Below are 23,635 nucleotides of genomic sequence, written 5' to 3'. Positions count from 1 at the left end.
ACATTTAAGATAAATTTGAATTCTACCGGTCCTTGGAACTGTTAACTTAATGCAAAGCTTAGAAGCCCCACCATTGAGATACCAAGACCATAGCTATTGGATACTCAGAATGAAACCACTTAGATACTACACTTGGGAGCTTGTAGCTTGAGGACAGACATTCTGACTGCTGGACAGATAGGGTGAGAATGGGAAGAAAAGCAAGAATGGAGAACATGAAGTTTGGTCTCACTTCCTAAAGGCATTGCTTGGTCCTTCTGCTCTCACAACAATAATGGAACTTCCAACCAATAAACATCAATATGGGAATTTGATTTCTGCAATTTGATAATTCTTGTTTTCAAAGTTTTTATCTAGTATACTAAAACAGAAAAGACCTTAAAATTATAAGGACTGAATCTCAGCATCATGAGTTATTAAAACACATCAATGATAGTATTGAGCACCAAGATGCAGGGATCTGCCACAGGTACTTTAGTGCACTGTTTTAATATTAACAATTGTATATAGTCAGTGTATTATTTATAATTGAATGAGGCTAAGTGTGGTGGCACACGCCTTTAATCTCAACACTGGAGAGGCAGAGGCAGGTGGCTCTCTGAGTTCTAAGACCAGTCTGGTTTACAGCGTGATCTCCACAACAGCCAGAGCTACATTATAACTTGTCAAACAAAACAAAACAACTAAGAAGAACAGGGAGGTGGGGGCTGGAGAGATGGTTCAGAGGTTAACAGCACTGGCTGCTCTTCCAGAGGTCCTGAGTTCAATTCCCAGCAACCACATGGTGGCTCACAACCATCTGTAATGAGATCCAACGCCCTCTTCTGGTGTCTGTGAATGGCTATAGTGTACTCGTATAAAAAAAATAAATAAATAAAAAAAAAAAAAAAAAAAAGAACAGGGAGGTGGGGCTCCAAAGCCAGTCTAGTAGTGCTAGACTGATATGGAGTTCTTCCACTTACAAATATGCAACCCGGTTTCCCAATAAGCCAGTTCCCTAATCTGTAAAATGGAGATAAGGCCAGGCTTCTAAGGACAACAGGAAAAGATCCTTTGAAAGCACTTGGGACCAGGTTTACATTATTATTCTGACTTGCATCAGAATGAGCAACTCCTGAAAGAGGAGTATCTGTAGCATTGCTGGTCAATGGCATTTACTACCAAATTAAAGAGGATTCGAGACAAGCAGTTCCCGGAATTTCCAGGCCAGGTCCTGTGTCGTTACAACCCATCAAAAGTCCTGTTGCTTTCTAGAAAAGACAGATTCAGTATTATCTGCAGGTGGTTTAGGATTCCTAATAATTAGTCTGAAGGAGTTACCAGTGGAAGCAAAATACAAAGTTTAGAGAGAAAGTGTGTCTGCTATTCAAATGTTGGCAACCCTTTTAAAGTACTCCTTACACAAAGAACATTGTTTATGAACAATAATAAAACAGAAATCCAAATACTTAGTTTTTCCTGTCAGGAAAGAAACTAATGACCTTGTTTATAAATATTCCATCCTCCATACACCCCCTCAAACTATAAAGAGAGTGGTCCATACAACTTATACACAGTTAATACAGTTATGATATACTAGTGTATCTTGTACAGAATCAATACTTCAGTACCTGTTGATACTATAAATAATAGATATTGTATAATGTTAGAATAAAAAAGTTGCAATTTACCAAGCAGTTCCTGATTGCATACTTTATGTAAGGCACTCTATTAGGCACCAGGCCAAAAAAATGAAAAAAAACAACAACAAAAAAAACCCCACAGAATACATGAAAGAATTAACAATTAAGCATTTATTAAAATGCCTATGTTAAAATTAAAAGCTTCCCATACCAATGAGACTGGATTCAGTTTAAAAATAAAACTGGAGACTGGAGAGATGGCTCAGCCATTAAAAGCACTGTCTGGTCCTCCAAGGACCTGGATTCAATTCCCAACATCCACATGAAGGCTCCAATTCAGGGTCCTATGCCCCTTCTGGCTTCAGTGAGTGCCAGGGACATGGTATTCATTTATACCCACAAGCAAAACACACATACACATAAAAAAATAAATCTTTTGTTTTCCTTAAGGAAAAGATGCTGCTAAATTCTGATAGTTTTATCCTTTCAAGGATGCATTAAAAAAAATTAAAAAAAAAAAAAGGTTTCTTCCGTCACTGACGGAAATTAAGGACATCCCAAGGGGGTGCCAGAGCTAACGAGGTCTCTCTCTATCAGAAAGAGTCTTTCCATGGTATATCACCACAACATAATTCATTCAGAGGTGTCATAATGCACAATAAAACAAAAGCTGGGGTTGGTTGGTCTTTCCGCCTTGTACATACACTGTTAAATATATATATATATATATATGTGTGTGTATATATATGTGTGTGTGAATATGTGTGTGAATATATGTGTGTATGTGAAAATATATGTGTGTATATATACATATATACATACACACACACACACATATATATGATTCAAGATCCCACACAAGCATTTTTGTTTGGGAAAACCAGTCCCAATACAATGTTTTAATAAACATGGAAAACAGTAAGTTAAGTATATTTATGTGTATGAATTACAGGGTTGGTAACAGAGAGGACTCTTTATTATCAAATTCAAAGGACTATAAGTTATTTGAGCAACAAGAAAATCAGATTTGCTGAATTAGGAATGTGGTGTGTGCGTGTGTGTGTGTGTGTGTGTGTGTGTGTGTGTCCCCAACTACAGTTTGCAGAGCCTGTCTTTGTTCATATCACCCCTTTTTGTTCTAGCCACACTTACCTTCTGTCTTCACCAGAGTGCCTGGGCTCTACTCTGTATGAGGAGTCCCTCAGGCCTTTCCTTAACTGTGCTCTCTCTAGTGAAATACTGTGCAGTTTATCACAGATACATCAGTATTCTGGGAGAGAAGGGACGGTGAGTAAATTGAATTCGCCAGCTCAGTAACCAGAATTTCTGACGCGTTCAGGGTTAGAGGTAGTAAGGAAATGCACAGCAGTGAAGGCCTGCAGTGAGGACGTAACCTGTGCGGGTTCATTCTACAAAATGCACTGCTTCCTAAGCAGTTCAAGGACTTCATTTGGTTTTCTTACTCATGTGCGTGGATAGTGGCATATTAATTATACCACGGAAATAGTCATCAGTTGGGACTACCTGCTTCAAAGAAGAGAAAAATGTAGATGTACAAGTTCATAAATTATAACGTAAAGGTAATTCATAAAATGTAATCAATATACTCAAATATTCCTTAGGTGTTTAAGAGCTACCTGAAGTATAATGATAAACCTGATTTTAAATCTCTAGTCTTCATCCTGGGCAATTAGAAGAAAAGATGAAATTATAAAAAAGAAATGGGAAAACGGCCACCACTCAGGATAAATGAGGCCTGCTTACTATCTGGAGTGGAGCATGCGATCTCCGGTGCAGTAAAATGCAGAGTTAGCATGCTGTTAAAAACAATCCCCGGTCACCTTTGCACTGTAAAGGCTTTCCCTGAACTGACTGTACATCTCACATCTTAGAAGCCCAGCAGTGAAAAGCACTACCACTTCCTAGCCACATGGCTCTGGGGAAATCACTTAGCCTCTCTGTATCTGTTTCTGCCTTTACAGGAGGAGTGAAGCGAAAGTAGTCACTTTAGAAATCAGCAGCCCCAGAGCAAACCAGACAGGTGTTACTCTCGCCAGCACCATCTGTCCTGTGGTAAGCCCTGATTTTATTCTGTCCATATTGTATGTTTAGGAGGTTTTGCTGAAGTGCTTTACTTAATATCAGCCCTTGCTCACTTTGAGGGGCTCCCCCCAAAAACCATAGGACTAAATAAAAACATATAGTTATCCAGGAGCCTCTGCCTGCCCTGCTTCAACTCTACCCTTCTGTATGTTAAGTTCCTTCCTGAAAGAATTCTGTATCCTAGGGTAAGCCAACACCTCAACAGCTTACCATGTGCTCCTCCTTCTAGCTCTCTGGTCCTGTTTTTACCATACAGGTCACATCTAAAATATACCATCGCCCACCCCAGCTAAAACTCTCTCAGCCAATCTATCCTGAAGCTTCATTTCTTTTACAACATCTGCCCTGATCCTTCCCAGTAAGCATATGGGAAGCCACGCCTGCCACTATGTCCCAGAACTTCACAGCGAGAGGGTCCAGGGGGTCGGCAGCATATGCTCTGAAATCAAAGCAGCAGTGGATCATGCTTCAGTGTCCGAGGTGGAAACTTTGCATTTCTGCATTAGGGGAGGGAGCACTTGGAACCTGGAACTCACTTTATCAAACTGTAATGTGAAAACTGGTCCCCAAGCCCCTTGGAACTGAACTCTCAAAGACAGTCGACATTTGTTAGTATGAAATGGATAGAATAGCACAGATATTTCTTCCCTCTTTCTGTAGTAGCAAAGCTCAGGTATTAAGCTACACCATCAAAAACATGGCGCCCTGGCTCTCTATTTTCTCCTGTACCTTAACCCAGCAAGAGGTTTATTGCTTCTGAAAACACAAACTGTTAAACAAAACTTTCATTCCCTTTTCTCCCTCTAAGGAGCAAATTTCTCCTTTGTAGGGGGTAAGAGGACTGAAGATTTTCAAGTTTTGGTTATTCATCACTGGTATGTGTTTGAAGAACTATTCATAACTGTGGTGCCCTGTCTTCCTCTTCTGTTAAGTGTGTGAGTGCACACACACAGACACACACTCACACACAGACACACACTAAAGACACACACACACAGACACACACACATACACACACACACACACATACACACACAGACACACACACACATACACACACACAATTCTCATATAAAAGGTGAGGCCATGGGCCAAATATGGTAGTGTACATCTTTAATCCTAGCACTCAGGAGGGGGAGTGGGTGGATCTCTGTGAGTTCCAAGACAGCCAGGGCTACATAGTGAAACTCTGGTGAGAAGAAGAGAAAGGGAAGGGGAAAGAGGAAAGGGAGGAGGAGAGGGAGAATAGGGAGAGAATGAACCGTGAGAGTGCTAATAATCTGAATACTTTCCCAGTTGTACTGAGCCCTAACCTTTCTTGAGAGAAATACAGCGTTCGTACACTCCTAAGGCCATTCCGTTTTAAATGTTTTCATCAACTGCTGAGAGCAAAGATTCAGCCCTTCCTATTTTTCAACTCAGATTCTCTTTAGATGAAAAGAAGAACCTAATGACTTTGATTCTTCCAACCCCACCCCTGCACATCCTAACTGCTCTACATGAAGGACTTTCAGATCAGAAAATGGGAACTGAAAATTCTTGATGAAAAATCTGCCTTTCATGCCTCTCTCCAGAAAACAAGCATTCCTCACAAAACATGAACATTTTCCAAATGGTTTCTGGGACACTGGCAGCAATCATAAATGTGCCAGAGCCTGACTTGAGGCATTTCTTGTAGAGGACCAAAAGATATCTTGTATGTCATCAAAAGTAAGTTCTTATGATTCAAATGTCTCTCAGAGAGAGTGAAAGACGATGAACGCACACAATGGATCATTTGGGGCTTTGTTGTTCTTGTTGTTGTTGCTTTGTTTTGTTTTTCCAAGATATGGTTTCTCTGCGTAGCCCTGGCTGTCCTGGAGCTACTCTGTAACCCAGGCTGGACTGCCTCTGCCTCCAGAGTGCTGGGATCAAAGGTGTGCTCCACCACCAGCCAGCTCACAGAATGGGCTTTTATCCTAGAGTTTTGTTGTTGTTTTTTATTTTTGGTTTGTTTGTGTTTTTTGTTGTTGTTTTTTTTTTTTGTCAATAGCTCATCTGCTGGGCAATTTGTATCTAAAACATAGCAATTAAAATAATGACAGTGCTGCAGTGTGTTCCACACACATAAATACACCCATGCAGCGCTGCAGTGCACCCGCACTCCATGCACATAAATACATCCAGAGACACAGAGTTTAAACAGAGACTGTATCCACTCGGCAGCGGTATTTAAAAAAATCTCGCAAAAGAATTCCATCTGTTGGTAAGAATATAAAACCTTACCCCCACTGTGGTAAACAATATAGAAGTTGATCAAGACCCAGACAGTGGCAGTGGCAGTGGCAGTGGCAGTGGCAGTGCACACCTCTAATCCCAGCACTAGGAGGCAGAGACAAACATGTCTCTGAGTTTGAGGCCAATCTGGTCTACAGAGCAAGTTCCAGGATAGCCAGGCCACAGAGAAAACAAACAATTGTAATCTACCCATACAGTTCCTAACTCATCCCTGAACCTCTAGCATGTGAGATGGTTCATGGGTAAAGACTAGCTGCTGCAAAGCATGGTGTCTTCCCTAGATCCATACATGTGAAAGTGGACAGCCAACTCCTGCAACTTATCCTGTGACCTCCACATGTGTCATAGTAAGTATTCACATGCATGAGGAACACACACACACACACACACACACACACACACACACACACACACAGACACACACAAGTGAAAAACACCAGACACTACAAGTTACTGTTTTGCTCTGTATATAAACTGTCAAAGGCTTATGTCAAAGGACCACATGCTTGGTCCTGGTGCATCAGAGCTCCCGGAGGACACTATAGTTCATGACTGAATGGGGAAAGATAGAAACTGGTTGGTGAGAGGAGTTGTGAGGTGGGTAGTGCCCTGGATACCTTGGTGGATACCTTGTCTCTGTCCCACTCCCTAGATTCCATAAGTTGAGCGGCTCTGTTCTCCAGGCCCTCAGCCATCCTGCTCTGTGTGAGCACAAGTCCCTCCACAATGGACCATGAGGTCATGAAAAAAAAATCCTTCCTCTGTTCAAATTGTCCTCCTGAGGCATTATTATTATATGACTCCATGTATTCATATGTGAATGAGCCAGAACAAGCTAATCCATGGACACAGAAGGCAAACTTGTGGTTTTCAAGGGCCTCAAGAAGGGAAAACAAGGATCACAGCTTAATATGAAAGAGATCTACTTCAGAGATGCTGAAAATACTGTGATAATCGTGCAAGACTGGGATGATACTAAAAGCAAAATGTCGAACCCTACCTTTTACATGGCTAAGTCTGAACTTCACCCCACAAAGATATTTTTTAAAAAGCCAACATTTAAATTTGGGAAATTTCACACGCATGCGCACATGCGCGCACGCGCACACACACACACACACACACACACACACACACACACACACACACAAGATTGCCTTCTGTTGAAGAAGTTCTACAGAATCTTCACAATAGCCAAGGGGTAGCGGGAAGCCCCGTCCTGGAGCTCACCTCTGCCACTGCCTGGCCTGGAGCAGGAGGGGAATATAACATCTACAGCAGTGGTTCTCAACCTTCCTGTTTCAACCCAGTTCTTCAAGTTGAGGTGACCCCTAGCCATGATTTGTGTTGCTTCTTCATAACTGCAATTTTGTTAGTGTTACGAATGGTAATATCAACATCTGTGTTTTCCCATGGTCTTATGCAACCCCTGTGAACAGAGAGGTCTTGACCCACAAGTTAAGAACTGCTGGTCCACAGTGTCTGACTGCAGTGAGGAGCCAATGCATTAAAAGGCTTACAAGAGAGGGCTGGAGAGATGGCTCAGTGGTTAAGAGCACTGGCTGCTCTTCCAGAGGTCCTGAGTTCAATTCCCAGCAACCACATGGTGGCTCACAACCATCTGTAGTGGGATCCGATGCCCTCTTCTGGTGTGTCTGAAAAATAAATCTTTAAAAAAAAAAAAGGGCTTACAACAGGAGTGGGGAGGAAGGGAAGAAGGCTTAGAGAATATGAGGTTTCTGCTCTCCCATTGGTGCTACTTGGTGGTTCACAACCATCAGGAACTCCAATTCCAAAGGATCTGGCACCCTTTCCTGGCCTCTATAGGTAATGTATGCATGAGGTAAAACATTCAAACACAAAAAAGTAGAAAAAAATTTAAAAATGTTAAAAGCTTAGTTTTCAAAGTCCTTTTCAGCTGCTTTTACAGATAGAGTACAGCACGTAACTTTGCAGTCCGACAGCAAGAAATGAAAGACAATTAGACAAAAACTTCAAAGCAGCGAGCCAACTGCACATACTGGTTAAAGCACTGGACACACCTATGCACGGAGGGGCAGCCTAGCTGAGTCTAGGCGCAAGGGAGGGGAGAGGCAGAAGACTTAACTCGCATACTTAGGGGGGCACTATGCACAGAGAACAGTCCAGGAACAACCCTAGACTTATGGACACAGAAGGTGACAAGCTCTAACTCCTTACACTTAAAGGGACTTCATGTGCTATTTATATTTTAAGCAATACTTTTATAATCAGACCCTTCCAAGAGCTATTTTATAAAAGGCAAATCTAACCGTGAGGTTTTGGGGGATGGTCACGAAACTCCACCCAGGGAACAGCCACAGCATGGTTTCCTGAAATCAAAAGCCCTTTCTTCTGCTCCCAGACATGGATTCTCCTTGTACCCTTCCTAGAGACCATTTCTCCCTCAGCTCCCTTCGCCCTTGTGCCACAAGATGTCCCAGCTGCTGACCTGGCTGAGTGCCCTGGCCTGGCAGTGTCCGTCACTCCGCAGCCCAGCCTTTCTCACCCCGTCACCTGTGCCCCTTATAACCTCCGTTCTAGTAAGCCAACCACTACGCCCAGTCACCGGAGGCTTTGGAAATACCATTATCTTCCTTTATACGTTTTTATTTTTTATTGTGTCTCTGTATGTATCCACGTGTGTACAAGTCTGTATGCCTTGAAGGTGACAGCTGATGTTGGGTGTCTTCCTCTCTCAGCATCCACCCTGGTTTTTTTTTTTTTTTTTTTGGTTCTTTTTTTTCCGGAGCTGGGGACGCCACCCTGGGGTTTTAGAGACAGCATTTGTCCCTGAACCTGGAGCTCACCATTTCAGCTGAGACTTCCTAGCCAGCAAACCCCTAGAATGTGCTGTCCCTGCACCCCAGCACTGGATTCCTGTTGAAACCCGGAGAGCACACTGCTTCACCTGACCTGCATGTTTGCTGGGTCCTAATGGAGGACCTTGCTCTCAGCTGACCGAATCAGCTTGTATTTATTATTTATTTACTTACCTATTTTAGATTATAGTAAAATTCACATCAAATAAAATTCACCATTTAAAATGCACAACTAAAGGCATCTTGTTACATTCACAGTATGGTATAACAAACATTACAATGTTCCAAATATTTTACCACCCACAAGGAAACTTCAAACCATAAAGACATTTTTCCAAGCTCCCTTTGTCCCCTAAAAAAAAAAATCCTACCTCCACAGATGTGCCTATGTGAGATATCACGTGTGACTGGAGCCATACAATAAGTAGCCTTTGATGTCTTTCTTCATCTAGCATAAATTTTCAAGATATCTAGGTTGGAGTAACTCTCAGTATTCTGTTCCTCTTGGGGCTAAATGATGCAGTATTTCCTTCTGGTCCACAGTTTCACTTTCTATGGACTTAATTACGAACAGTCAACTTCTGTCTGAAAATAGATGGAAAATTCTAGAAATAATCCATTTCTAAGTTTTAAATTGAGTACTGTTCTGAGTGATGTGATGACATCTGCAATCATTTCTCAACAGCATGTCCAGGGTGAGAATCACCCCTTCATCCAGCTGATCCACACTGTACATGCTACTTGCCTGCTAGTTCTGTGACTGTGGCAGTAAGCTACCGTGTGACCCTAATAGTTTTATTTTCTAACATGACCCATTAATGTTTTACAAACCATGGAAGGACGCCTCACCGTCTGGATTTCATCCCTTATCATTTTAAGGTCTAGCACACTGTCATCTTTTGCTAAGCTAATACAATTGTCACTGTATAATTAGGCTCAACGTTTTTACCTTGCCGTCTGTAGGCTATCGTACTATACACTACCATAGCTACGATGGTTCTATTAACAGAGAGCTGACTTCTGTCCTGTATTTCTCTTGGGATACAAGCTAAAGCCCGTTCTATGGTCTCTAAAGTCATAGGCTCAATTCTGGTCTGTGCCAGCTCCATGCACTTTCTGTGTTTCCAACACAGCCCAGGCCTACTCCTGCCTCCACGAGCTCCATCAGCTACATTACCCCCACCACAGGATCCAACAGCTTCCTCTCCCAGCATTACATGGCCAACGGTCATCAGCTACATTACCCCCACCACAGGATCCAACAGCTTACTCTCTCAGCATTAAATGGCCAAAGGTCACCTTCTCAGAGTCTGACCAGGCTCACTGCCATTTAACATCATCTAACACAAGAACACTATTTTGACAGTGTTTGCTGGCTTTTGTCATTTCCCTTCCACTGAAAGGTAGGTGCGGTGTGGCCATTATAGAAACAAAGTAGAGGCTTCCGGAAACAAAATTAGCATATTCCTTAGCAAGACTAAAACTCAGCAGGAAAACCATCAAACCTTGTACTGGCTCCCAGTCCAGCATCAGCTGGGGCCCCTCGGCCCCTCCCCTGCATCTTTGTTTCCTGTAACAGGGACCCTCTCTCTAGCTTACATCAGCTCCAGTCCCTGTCTGAAGCTTTCCTTAGTGGACATCTGATGGCTCTGACATCTTCAACATCCTGGCGTCTCCACGGAAATTTGGTCTTCACCTTCTGAGTTGCATGGCACACTCTGGGGTCTTCTTGCCGTTCCTTAAAGCCAACTGAATCACATGTTGCCTCACCTCAGCAACTCCTTAAAACTGTGGTATAGGACTCCATTACCCTCTCAAAGCTTACGCCTTTCATGCTTGTAAAACCAGTACCACATGGAAGTCACTGCCACATTCTGCTGCAGCTTAGGATGGAGCTGGCCACACTGAAGCAGCTGCACCAGCCTTCCTGGGCTAAGCCCGGAAGGCAACTTCCATGGAGGGTTGCTTGGAACAGAGACCGCTCTCACCACATTCTCAGTCTAGACTGTCTCCTTCAAATGGATCTGCATTTTCATGAGAGGGAGCCTCCAATAAGCTGTCCTGCCGTCCTGGCGCTTTCCTGTCCCTCTAGTGAAAGTACCAGGTTTCTCTTTAATAATTACAACTCTTTCCAAACGGCCCGGGCCACGGGCCACGGCCCCGCCCCCTCTCTCTCACTCTGGACTGAGTCCTAAGCACAGCCTCAACATTGTCCTAACTGACTTCAGATTCCTCTGCGATGGTGATTTAGAGACACTGCAAGTTAGGAGCAATGTAGGTTAAAGAACATAAAACCTCGGCTAAATGAGAATAAGTTCAAGAAAATGATCCTGGGGGCTGGAGAGATGGCTCAGAGGTTAAGAGCACTGTCTGCTCTTCCAGAGGTCATGAGTTCAATTCCCAGCAACCACATGGTGGCTCACAACCATCTGTAATGAGATCTGGTGCCCTCTTCTGGCCTGCACGCGTACATGCAGGTGGAATTCTGTGTACATAATAAATAAATCTTTAAAAAAAAAAAAAGAAAGAAAATGATCCTATTATGTAGGATTCATAGTTGATGTATTCTTAAAAATTGCTAAGACGGGGGCATGGTGGTACAAACTTTTAATCCCAACACTCATGGGCAGCCTGGTCTGCACAGGCCAGCAGGAGCTACATAGTAAGGCCCTGCCTTTAAAACAAAAGCAGAGAGAGAGAGAGAGAAAGAGAGAGAGAATGAAAACAAACACAAGACATAGAAAAACAGAAAGAAACTTCTGGATATAAAATCAACCATGTGTGGCAACATTAACTCAATTTAGTCATTTCACTGTATGTATTTCAAAGCAATATACTGTATATAACAAACACATGTAATTTTAATTATTGGTTAAAAATGTGAATCAGTACGAGAACCTTGTATTCTTTTGGATTATCATGTTATCCCTAGTGGCTAAAAGAGAGCATAACATGTAAACTGTCCTCTGTAAATACCACCTGAGAGAGAGAGAGAGATTGCATATGAAGGAGCTGCCCCTTGAGGCTAGCCCTGGGCCTGACACATCTTCCTCACAGCTCCAGCTGGCCCAATGACTGATTTCTGTTTGCTCAGTACATCTGTGAGTGCACGACTCTTGGTTCCCTGGCCCTTCTCATTTATTTCCTGGGACTGCCTGAGTCTTTGCTACAGTACTATACAATGCTTCTTCCATCAGTAGAGCATTCAAGTCATGTAGCCCGTGGAAGTTATCCCCTACTCTCCTCTCCTTTCCCAAAAGATACTCTCTTCGCACACATACGTAAAGGATTCAGCATTAAGGAGCTTCTCTGGCACTTTTCAAAATGTTTTTTTCCCCCCTCCTTGGACCCCACTACAGCCAGCAGCCAGCCACCATACAGGAAAAGCCCTGTCCCCTCTGTTTTTGGCACCTGCCTAATGTTTCACAATGAATAGCATACATTGTGATGACGATCACTAAATGATACCACTACATGTCCGGTCCTTCAGTGGAGGGAGAGCTAGCAGAGCTGACTAGATGCTTGTCCCTTTACATGCAGAACTGCCACATTCCTAAAGCTCCCATGTTGCCTTGGTAAAAGTGAAAGTGTTGTCTCTTCAGATGACTGTGTGTGGTTTTGCTACAGTTGCCTAGGACCTGACTGAAGCCTGCATTTGTTGCCTTTGTGTATGCTAATCTATTTCTGAGGTTGAAATCTCATTTTAAGTTGAATTTTAACCTATAAGTCCCCCTACCTCCCCACCCTGCTTCCCTTCAAGGATAGACAGAAGGGTGGCATTTTATCATTAATCTAAACTCTTCCAAGGTCCAGGGAAGATGGCTCATTAGCATTTGCCACAAAGCCTGACACCCTAAGGTAGTTCCCCAGACCCATATGATGGAGGAGGAGAAGAAAGTCCTATAAGCTGTCCTCTGACCTCCATGTGTACACACAAACACAAAATAGAGTAACACACAAAGAAACGCGCTATAAATAAATGTAACAAGATAAGCTCTTTCAGGATTCCTTACCTTTTCCCAAATTCTATGAAACTCAGTCATCTTCTGTTCAAATGCCAGCTGCACTCTGTACTGAGAAGCTATTCTGTGACCACTGTTACTGTGAGATTCCAGGACTGCCTGGAATTCCAGAGTTCCCTGTCAGCCTGGAAAGGCACCAGGTGCCCTAAGTATGTCCGACTCTTTTGTCTTTACCAATCTTGCCCAGGATTCTTCCTACCTCAGCAGCTGACCTATGCTGTGTGGGGAGGAAAAAGGTGTTGGCGTGGGCGTAGGTGGAGCTCCAGCTGGGGGAGCTGGACATGGGGATAAAAACAGACAAGAGCTCATACATACCAGAGAACATCCTATGGAAAGAGAGGGCACAGTTTAGTGGAGAGCTAGGAGTCCCGACTCTAAAGAATTCCTGGAACCGGCCAGGAGGTAGTGGTGCACACCTTCCATTGCAGCAAACAGATTCCTGAAGCTTTGACACGCGTACGACGAGAGCTGATGTTCAGCGGTTCGTGAGGGAAGAGGCAAATACCCAAGAGCACCACTGTACCCCTTACACCCACTGTCCCTAACACTACGAAGTTCGTGTCTTAAAGTTACACTGAGAGTGTAAGGTTCTTCAGACACTTCAGTTATAAAAGGTAGCATCCCTAGCTGACACTCAAAATGTGTCAGAACTAGAAGTAAGCCATTCATTCTGCTCTGCTACATCAAAATCGTCAGTTTACCTTTGCTTTGGGGTGCAGGCCAGGACTCCCGATCGGCTTACCAGTGGATCTTCATCTGCAGGGGTGCAAGTACTTCCTTTCTTAATTCTGTTCAGATTTAAAAAAAAAAGGCAAAGGACTGAATTAGTGGACACAAAGCTAATAAGAAATCTACAATCTTCTTAGTTGCCACACGTTTTAAATTGTTACATGTGTTCTGAAGTACCAAAAGGCTAAAATTTAAGGCACTTTAACAAGTGTTCAACAAACACGATTTATGTTTATGATGAACTTAAATCCACTGGATTTACAATAAACCGAGAACAAATAACTATTCAATGTCCAGAGTCAACATCTTTGGGCTTAAAGATCACTGGGTGAATGTCCACTAATGAGTTTCCACTTAATGTTTAATGTTACTCTTTGAAAGCCTGTGCCTATGAAGCCGGTCAAATTATACCTTTAAAATAAAATCTCACTCTGCCTTTCACGATGCAACAGTATATAAAAGCAACTGCAAATTTTAAACAGGAAAGAAAAACTTAGTTCATCCCCTTAAAAAGCACGAGAAAACCGTGCCTCCATTATCTTCCTGGATGCCTGCATTGAAGGTAAAATAGGGGTGCTACTTAGTTTAGGAGGAAGCAGTGAGGTAAGGAGTCAAGGGATTCATGACTGACAAACTGTTTACAAGGCAGTCCTTAAGGAAGCAGAAGACCGCAGCAAATAGAGACACCGACCCGCGGGTAGGCATGTACTGTCAGGCCGTAAGACACAGGCAGTCAGCATGGCGGCACACTCCTGTAATCCTAGCCCTTGGGAGATTTCTGTGAGTTCAAGGCCAGCCTGCTCTCATAGTGAGATCCAGGACAGCAAGAGCTACATAGTGAGACCCTGTCTCAAACAAAAACCACAGGCAGGTTGATTTCCTATGGAAATTCACCAGGAATGCACTCCCACTATAATTTCCACTGGCCGTATAACAAGGTCGGTGGTGAGAAGCCTGTTTTATTTCCACACACACACATTTGTGCATCTTCCTGTGCCTTGAGATGCTGAGATACTGATACACTATCCCAGCAAGTTAAAGACTAAAATCCTGCCATCTTTTCTCTACTTACTCATAATTATCTGTATAGCTTGTAAATTAGTCTTGAGTTACAGTCCTCTCCCCTCCCTTTCCACAGCAGCTTCAGCTTCGCTCACAGAATGCTGTTCAGTAATGTTCAAAGCCTCCACACTGTCTTCATGGGCTAGATGTTTCCTTCCCCTGACTTCTAATTCTTTGCCATCGTCTTTCTATCTTTACAAACTTTTGGATTTCCGGTTTAGTGTTCCTGTTTTGTCTTACTTCTAGCAAAAAGCTTCCCGCTCCTTCACCATCTGCCTGAGGCCATTTTCTTTGCACTGTAAGCATGTTACAGGTATGCAGACGTCTTTACTCACAGTTATCTGCAGAGCACCACAACAGATATGGTCGAGACAGGCAGAGGGCTGGAACCAGCCCTTCTCTCTTTGCTGCTTCACAACAAATGAGAGCTGGTACATCAGCTCTCACTTGACCTTAAGTCACCAGGCAAAAGCATTTCTCAACTTTCCAGCACGGTACTTGCTCCAGCTATTTTCCAAAGCATCCAAGGAGTCACTGGCTCAGGTGTGGCGAAATCTTTTCTGAGATAAGTGTGACTTTTAAAGAATTCACCATTTATTAGCCAATATCTCTGCGAGGGTTTTACAGGAAACCTATCTTTACAGAAAAATGGTAGTGGTGTTGACTAAAATATGCATTTAAAAATAGTAATTTTTCCTGCTTAGAAAAAGGGTCATGGATCTTTAGTAGAAAACATATAAACTTGTTTATGTTCTCTCATCTGACTCACAACAACCGTGTGTTTAAAGTGCTGTCATTGTGACCTCATTTACTAGAGGGGAGGCAGAGGGCTCATCATTTGCTCAGAGGGCCTGGCAGAGCAATGGTTCACACTTGGAACTAGGATCCAGGCCCTTAGGTGTTGGCTTGTTCCCTTTCCAGTACACAAAACTGTCTTAGCATCAACTTAACTTTGTTCTGCAAAATTCAATAGTGAAAACGATGGGCTAGAAAGATTTTCTTATATTTACTCAATACCTACTTATATAATAAGCACTTAACTTTTGGTGATTACTCTATATGAAGGTTTGTTAGATGTGGGAGAAGAGAACCTACCAAGAAAAGACGGTGCTTGGGTTTATTTTGGTTTTTCCCAGACTCCTCAGAAATGCAGGCTCCAATTTATTATTCTTCATGGGTGCTGCCTCATCTCCAGTAACCCTCTTCTCTAATCATACTGTGTTGTAAGGCAAGATTCCTTGTCACAGCCCAGACAAAACACAAGGCCTCAACTCAAGACACCCAACCTATTCTCCTGGAGCCAGGAACTAGGAGAAATGGTTCAGTTTAGTTTAGGCTGGGATAGCCCATGAGCTTACTAGTCTACAGGAAAAGGCCGCTCAGTAAGGAGATGAAAGAATAAGAAATACAGTGGTCAGAGTGAATTGTCCTGAGTAGCCAGTGACCCCCCGGGGACTGGGAAACAGTCTCTGCTGGGGCAGCAAGGACAGACTTGGGTTTTCCTTTCCATAGCATCATCCCCAAAGTCCTTCCATTCCCCAGCTCCCAACACTCCGCCTCTACCACATAGGGCTCCCTCCTTACAAGCATGTTTGTTTTTGTTTTTTTTTTTCAAACTGGTTTTTAGTAACTGAAACAAGAAAAAAATCTTGTCTAACAAAATAACAGATTTTATAATAACAAGAAGGCAAATTTCACCTGAATGCTATAAAGCAAACAAAAAGACACTCAAGGGTTCAGAAATACACTGTCATTCACTTTAAACAGAGAGAAGGTCCCATGCTGATATACAGACGGTGCTACACTGACTTTCACAGGGAAGGACATATCTTTCTAGGACTAACAATTGCTATTGTGTCCCCGTCAAGATGCTGATGGTCTTACTGCCACATTACCCAGTCTGGATCATTTCTCGTTACAGGACACAGTCTGTCAGAATTACACAACTACTGGAAAAGGATGAGATAAATAGTAAGCTACACCAAGACAGCGTTGGTTTGAAATATTAACAGAACAAGCTTTCTTCCTGTTTCTTAAAGCTTCATGCCCTTGCAGCAAAGCCCAGGATGCCACTGTGAGGCAGGTGCTCTACGCACTGGAGAGGCACAGGCTGAACCAGCAGCAGGCACAGCCGGGACTCCCACCTGATAGCTTTTGTAAATTAGAGCTGGAAAAAGTAAAACCTTGAAAGCTCACTCCAGTCTCACAAGAAGTTTCTCAGAATGACTGGTGCATTCAAACAGACGCACTGAGTGTGTGTTCCATCCAGCATTCAAACACGCACTGAAGGTGTCGCCCATCCCACACAGAGGGCCTGCCCCTAGAGCAAGCCAAGTATTCTGGGGCATACTAGTTGTGACCCTTAATTCCAAGGTTGTACTTCTCTCCACCCTTTGATCCTACAACCACACAACCCAGAGGATTTTGCGCTGTTGTTGATGATGATGTTTTTGTATTTGTATCTTCCATGGTGATCTTGAGGGAAAAAAACACCGATTTGTTGCTAGTCTTTAAACACTGTGGAGGTTCACACAAAATCGGTTTTGGAAAAGTTCAAAATCTGGCTACAGAAGCAAGCCCTCCTCCAAGGGTTACCTGACTGCTACTGTACCACAGACTGCCTCTTGCAATGGGCACACACTTTGCTAACTACTCACTTGGCTGCTGCACCCATTTTCTCTTAAGTCTCTTCCCCAAAGAAAGCTATGATCTGGACCTCTTGAGCCTACACTGTTTTTCTAAGAGTCTTGTATCAAATGAAAAAAGTACAACCCAATTCAGGATTAGGTTTTACATCAGCTGAGGTACGGACATAAGCAGGTACATCCCAGCAACTGGGGACCAACATGGCACCCAACTCACTTTATTCTGACCTCAATGGCCCTTGCTACATCACCCTAACTGGATCTTTTTTCTTGGAAAATCAAAGTGAGAAACTGAATCATGTACTTTGCGCAACCTAGAGATTCTCCTCTCCAAAAGACAAGCAGAGACCAAAGAGACGTAGCAGGCCATAGGATTGCTCTCTGATCACTCGCTCCCCCAAGTACAATGTACGGAAACATACCATGTGGAGAAAATGAAGTCATCCATGAGGAAAGACGCCAGCAGCTCCGGTGTGGTACAGCTCAGTTCTAGTCTGTTCTAGGGCTGTCTCTACTCTCATGTAACTTGTTTTGTTTGGACTTCAGGCCCTTTGGGACAGGGCTAAAAGGACTCTTAGAGATCCTCCTGCCTCATCCTCTCCAGTACTGGGACTATAGACATAATGATCACAGTTTATAAAGAAGTCCCATTTTCTGACAGATCCTACATAGTGCGATGGTTTGTTTGTATATGCTTGGCCCAGGGAGTGGCACTATTAGGAGGTGTGGCCCTGTTGGAGTAGGTGTGTCACTATGTGTGTGGGCTTTAAGACCCTCACCCTAGCTTCGTGGAAGTAAGTATTCCAACAGCCTTCAGATGAAGTTGTGCCCGCCTGGATGCTGCCATCTTCCCACCTTGATGAAAATGGACTGAACCTCTGCACCTGTAAGCAGCCCCAATTACATACTGTTCTTATAAGAGTTGCCTTGGGGCTGGAGAGATGGCTCAGCGGTTAAGAGCTCTGACTGCTCTTCCAGAGGTCCTGAGTTCAATTCCCAGCAACCACATGGTGGCTCACAACCATCTGTAAAGAGATCTGATGCCCTCTGCTGGTGTGTCTGAAGAGAATGACAGGGTACTTGTATACAAAAAATGAGTAAATAAATCTTAAAAAAAAAAAAAAAAAAGAATTGCCTTGGTCATGGTGTCTATTCACAGCAGTAAGACCCTAAGGAAGTCACATAGCTATGCAAGATTCAGTTGCTCTCAGGTTTCCAACTGATCTCACGCCTCAGCTTTTACCCAGGTGCTCAGTTCCTACTGCACAGGAACACATTGCTCAAGTGCTCCCTCCTCAGAGGTGCAGCGCTGAAGTAACTGGGCTCCTGATTCCTTCAGTTGGGAGAGGTGAGCAAAGCTCTTTTTCCCCGTCAAGTCTTACTAAAGTATACTATTTCACCCTCACTCTTGAGCAGTAAACCTACAATAAATCTCCCTGTCATGGATCTCTTTGTCATGTCAGAAAATTACGATTTACAGACGTTCATGACAGTAACAACAGCGTCTGCAGTAGCTGACTGAGCGCTTACTGTGTCTGCATTCACCTACATTATCTCACTTAACTCTCCCAGAGACCATGACGTACGAGCTCTTACCATGTACATTTGCCAGGGAGTTGAAGCTTGCAGGATAAAGAAGCACTCACATGCTAAAGTTGAGCTTAAAATGATTGTCTTCAATGCCACACAGAACAGCATTTTTTTTTTTTAAAGATTTAATTTTACTTATTGAGGTGCGGTACCTGTGGAAGCCAGGAGAGGGCATCAAAATCCCTTGAAGCTGGAGTTACACAAGCAGTTGTGAGCCCAAGTTGAGGCTGGTAATTGAATGCTGGTCCTCTGCAAGAGCAGGAAGCACTCTGAAGTGCTGAGCCATCTCTCAAGAACCTCCAACAGCAATTCCTGTTTCTTAATACATGCTGCTCAAGTGTTTGAATTCCAGTCTTCCTAGATTCTAAGTAACTCAGCCCCACCTGCCAACACCTGCTCACAGCTGGGGCTGAAACAAAGTGACAGGGTACTTGTACATGTACAAGAGCAAGGGTTCAAGATCCAGCACTGAAAACGCCCCCATGCCCCCATGCACACACAAGCACGTCCAGGCTCTGCAACATTTCATCTTTGTTTCCCCAGGGACTGACGTGGTGAGTTTTAACACGTTCCTTTAAATTAGATTACATTGGGGTAAGCTTTCACAGTTGCTCGATCACTAAAGGTATTAAATGCCCGGCATGGGGTGCTCTTGTCTTGTATAGGAAGTGAATGAATCTATGCTACAGCAGAACACTGACCCTCCTCCTTCCTAGGCACCTGCACCTGTAGCTATCAGTTGTTTACGAACAGTTCCCTCCCCAATTGAAACAGTCCATCCTGCATGCAAATGCTTTAAGCAGGAGGTAAAAAACTCAAAACATAGCTTCATGAAGTCCCTAATATTGACCAGATTCACTAGGCTCCTCCTGCCCAAGTAAGTAAGAAAGAAAGAAAGACTGGGAGTCACTCTCAGAGAGGCCGAGCTGCAAAGATACTGGGACCAGACAGGCTGCCTGAAGAAGCAGAAACCAGCTGAGTGGCCTAGAAAAGCCTTGGACCAACTGAGACCCCTAAAGGACACTCTCCAGCCTGCTGAAATGCCTGCAGGACAGACCGTGTACTCCCAATTCTGAACTTCTGTGAGCTATCACCAGTGCTGGGTGGATACTGATGATGTCTTTGAGTCATTTCTATCCCTGTAAGGAACCCCGATAAAACGCATTGGTTCAGGCTGGAGAGATGGCTCTGTGCTTACGAGCACTGACCACCCTTTCAGAGGTCTGAGTTCAAATCCTGACAACCACAGGGTGGCTCACGAGCATCTGTGATGAGATCTGACGTCTCCTTCTGGTGTGCCTGAAGACAGCTACAGTGTACTACTCATATATAAAAAACAAACAAATCTTTTTTAAAGAGCACACTGGTCCATGTGTTGGACTTTGGTGGCGTTGGTGGCATCACTATCTGGGGTGAGGAGACCTATACTGAATTTCCCCAGAAAAAAGCCTTTTCACCCAGCAACGCTGAGGAAGAAGGGGTGAGAACTACCGTTAAATTCCCATACTCATACTGGTTTTTATTTATCTGTTTGTTTGTTTGACAGCAAAGGAAAGAATCACAAAGCTGACTGAAGAGAAGGGAGACCCAATACCACCCTGCCAAAGGAATGCGCTTGCTTTCGCTGTTACTGACTTTGGGTTAAAGATTCTGAAAGAGATGTCCTCAGGCCAGGTCATCTCTGCTACTCTTACAAGGCTGTTTAGGAAAGAAGTTAAAGAAGAATGTGGCAGACGTCTCTCTCAAAAGCCCGTGTTAATGACTTTGAATGCTTACTCTGAAGCACTGCATGCTAATCTTGCTTTAAATCTCCAGAACCCTACAAAGAACACACACTGGGAAAATGAAGGTCACCATCAGATAAGCGATCCATCCGTAGTCACTATCACAGTCCTGCAGTAAGGCACTGCCTGGGGGCGGGGCGGGGTGCTACTAACTAATAACCTTGTGGATGTTCCTATTCTTCCAAGCTTCCTTTTTAAGTACATTCATCTCTATTTTATGTATGTGTGTCTACATGTATGTATATGCTCAACACTGAGCGCCTGCTACACAGGAAGAGAGCACAGGAGCCCCTAGAACTTACTGACAATTATGTGCTACCACGCGGGTGTGGGGAATGAAACCCAGGTCCTTGTTTCAGACAAGGCCTCGCTCTGTAACCAAGCTGGTCTGGGAATTTCAATGTAGCCCGGGATGGTCTTGTGATCTGCCTGACACCTCTTCCTCAGCACATGACTTGAATAAAATCCCCCATATTCTTTATAGCTGCCTGGCTGAGGCATAAAATATGAACTCATACCTCATAAATATATGTATTAGTTAATAGACATGACATTCTTTAAATGTTCCCTCTATACATGAATATATATGTATGTCTGCATATATGTGTATGTATGTATATGCACACACATATATATTACACACACACACACACACACACACACACACACACACACACACACACACATATCACATACCCATACTTAGGAAGCAACAGATCTTCAAAGTAAATGTGACCAGAAAGATGGCTGCTTTACTATAAGAGTTATGTATGCTGCTTACTTTGGGTCTGTCGCTCAGTGAATGTCGTCAATGGGATTTTCCAGAGAGTCATATGTATGAGCGTACGTAACATTCCGCAGTGACTGGCATTTAGCTGACGGTCAGTCAATGCTTGCTTCCCGTCCTGACCCCACTAGCTCTTCAGGCACTGGCATCCCGGCTGCCTAGGAAGAACAGCAGGGCTCGCAGAGGGATGTCATTACAAGGGCTGCTTTCCTAACTTGGAAGTAAACTCATCGGCAATGTTAGAAGCCAGTGCTTTATGACTCCTAAGGATCGTTGCTGCCTGCCTTCCGGATCCTGAATTCTGGGCAAGATGGATCAGTATTCAAGCTCTCCTTCCCTGCTAAGGAGCTGAGAGAGGGTGGCACCTACCATCTACTTGCACAGCTCTAATGCACATTTACATGTACCATATGGTCTTATTTGTAGCCAAACATTAATGTGCCCTCCTCTACAGAGCCCAGAGCATTTCCTATACTTTGTAAGACAACAGACAGATGTCTGAGAAAGATTTGTTCCCTCTGAGGCTATATGAACACAGACTTCACCTATCCATGGAATTCCATGTCTTATTAACAAACACATTCAAAATTTTACAGACCTAATTTCATAATGACCATTCACATTAATTATGCAGTGCAAAAAAAAAAAAAACAAACCTGTCCTTTGAAGATTTTCCAAGACAAAATGGAACATAAATATGACCATGCTTTTATTTCTGTATTATACACATAATTAAATATCCTTTTGGATTTCTAATTTCTGTTCAATCTTCAATCATAATACTCACTTGTTAGCAGGGCAAACTTTTCCTAGAGTACCTTTCCCTTGACTTTATAAAGTGTGTAATCTTTAACAGCAAGCCAAAAGTTAATGCTAGAATTGGCAATGTGTCCGTATATTTGACTTCACATGCTGGTTAAATGTGGCACTGCAGAGTTTGGAGTACTGAAGCTAGAAAAAAAAAAAAAATCAAATGCCGGGAAACAACTTTAAAGAAATTCCTTTTAAAATTTAATCATAAATGGTCTTTTAAAAATGAGATTTTTAAATGTTGAAAGAAAAGCCAATTTTAAACAACGTTATTCAACACTATCAAAATGACAATAAGATTGAAAACCAGATTGGTGACTGGGAGAAGGTGGGGGCTGGGAGGTAGTGGGCACAGGCCAGCATAAGGGACAGCACAGGGCGCCATCTGCAGGGTTAGGGTGGTTGTGCATCTGGACTGGGAAAGTGACTACTTGAAGATTCTCAAGTGATCGAATCACACAAGTGCATCCAGTGCCCCTGTTAAGTTTCCAGGTTTTGATACTGTGGTATGGATAGAAAATACTCAAGCCTTTTCCAACATTTTATTATCTGACTTTCTGAACCTAAGCGGATTGATTATCTTGATAGAGATAATGAGGAAGTAGAAACAGAACACTAGCCTTGTTCCAGCTCTCGGATTTACTGTCAGTGACAATGTCAGTAACGCACATTTTGTCAGCCAATGTGGATGTCTCACAAGGGAGCTAGCAATACACACATTGTGTAAGAAAGAATTGAAATAATGTTTAGAAGTTCTGTGGTATTTTAAACTACATAAGATTTTCCATTTAAAGCAGAGAGCCATGAACAGCATACTTTAACTGTGGGTTAAAAATAAGAAGGCATTTGTGGTTATTGTGTGCTACTCAAGATGCCACTGAGCCTATGATTACATGTCATTTTCAAGATACATTATTAGAGTTACACGATTACCAAATAATGATTTTGTGTGGACCTGAGGACAGCGTCAATAAGTCAAACCTGATTAAGTTAATAAAAATTTTCTACAATGTGACAATAAAAATTAAGAGACAAAGAAATTCCCTGTCACTGGTTTATGCCATTTAAACAAATTCAGTGTAGAAAGATTCAGATCTTTCTGTCACTCTAGGATGATGACATGAATACAATCCCGGTTCCTGCATCTCATAACCAGGCTCAGGCCCCTTCTCCAAAGAGGGGATGGGAAGGGGGCTAGCAGCACTTCCTGAATACCTTCCTGTTCGCTCCTCTCGGTGATGCAACATGACCTACATTTCCTGCGCCCATTGAGACTCCATGGGAGGGGGAAGAGGAGAGTTCTTCATTTCTCTTATCCTCTGATTAACTAGGACAGCACATGCCACTCAGGGGACTGCTGCTGG

General features: G+C 43.2%; 1 protein-coding gene across 1 annotated transcript in view; it reads right to left on the bottom strand.

Annotated features, from left to right (window-relative positions):
- Positions 1–13,482: 13,482 nt before the first annotated feature.
- The window catches only part of LOC116913540 (translation initiation factor IF-2-like), a 37,775-nt gene continuing 27,622 nt past the window's right edge, over positions 13,483–23,635 (bottom strand). Inside the window, exon 2 of the mRNA XM_032917740.1 lies at positions 13,483–13,652. Within this exon, the coding sequence (XP_032773631.1) occupies positions 13,603–13,652 (50 nt within the window). The 3' untranslated portion in view covers positions 13,483–13,602. The remainder of the gene's footprint in view (positions 13,653–23,635) is intronic.

The sequence above is a fragment of the Rattus rattus genome, chromosome 12, assembly GCF_011064425.1.
Source record: "Rattus rattus isolate New Zealand chromosome 12, Rrattus_CSIRO_v1, whole genome shotgun sequence".
Taxonomy (NCBI): Eukaryota; Metazoa; Chordata; class Mammalia; order Rodentia; family Muridae; genus Rattus; species Rattus rattus.
The sequence above is the reverse complement of the archived record's forward strand: the minus strand, read 5'-3'. Positions and strand labels throughout refer to the sequence as shown.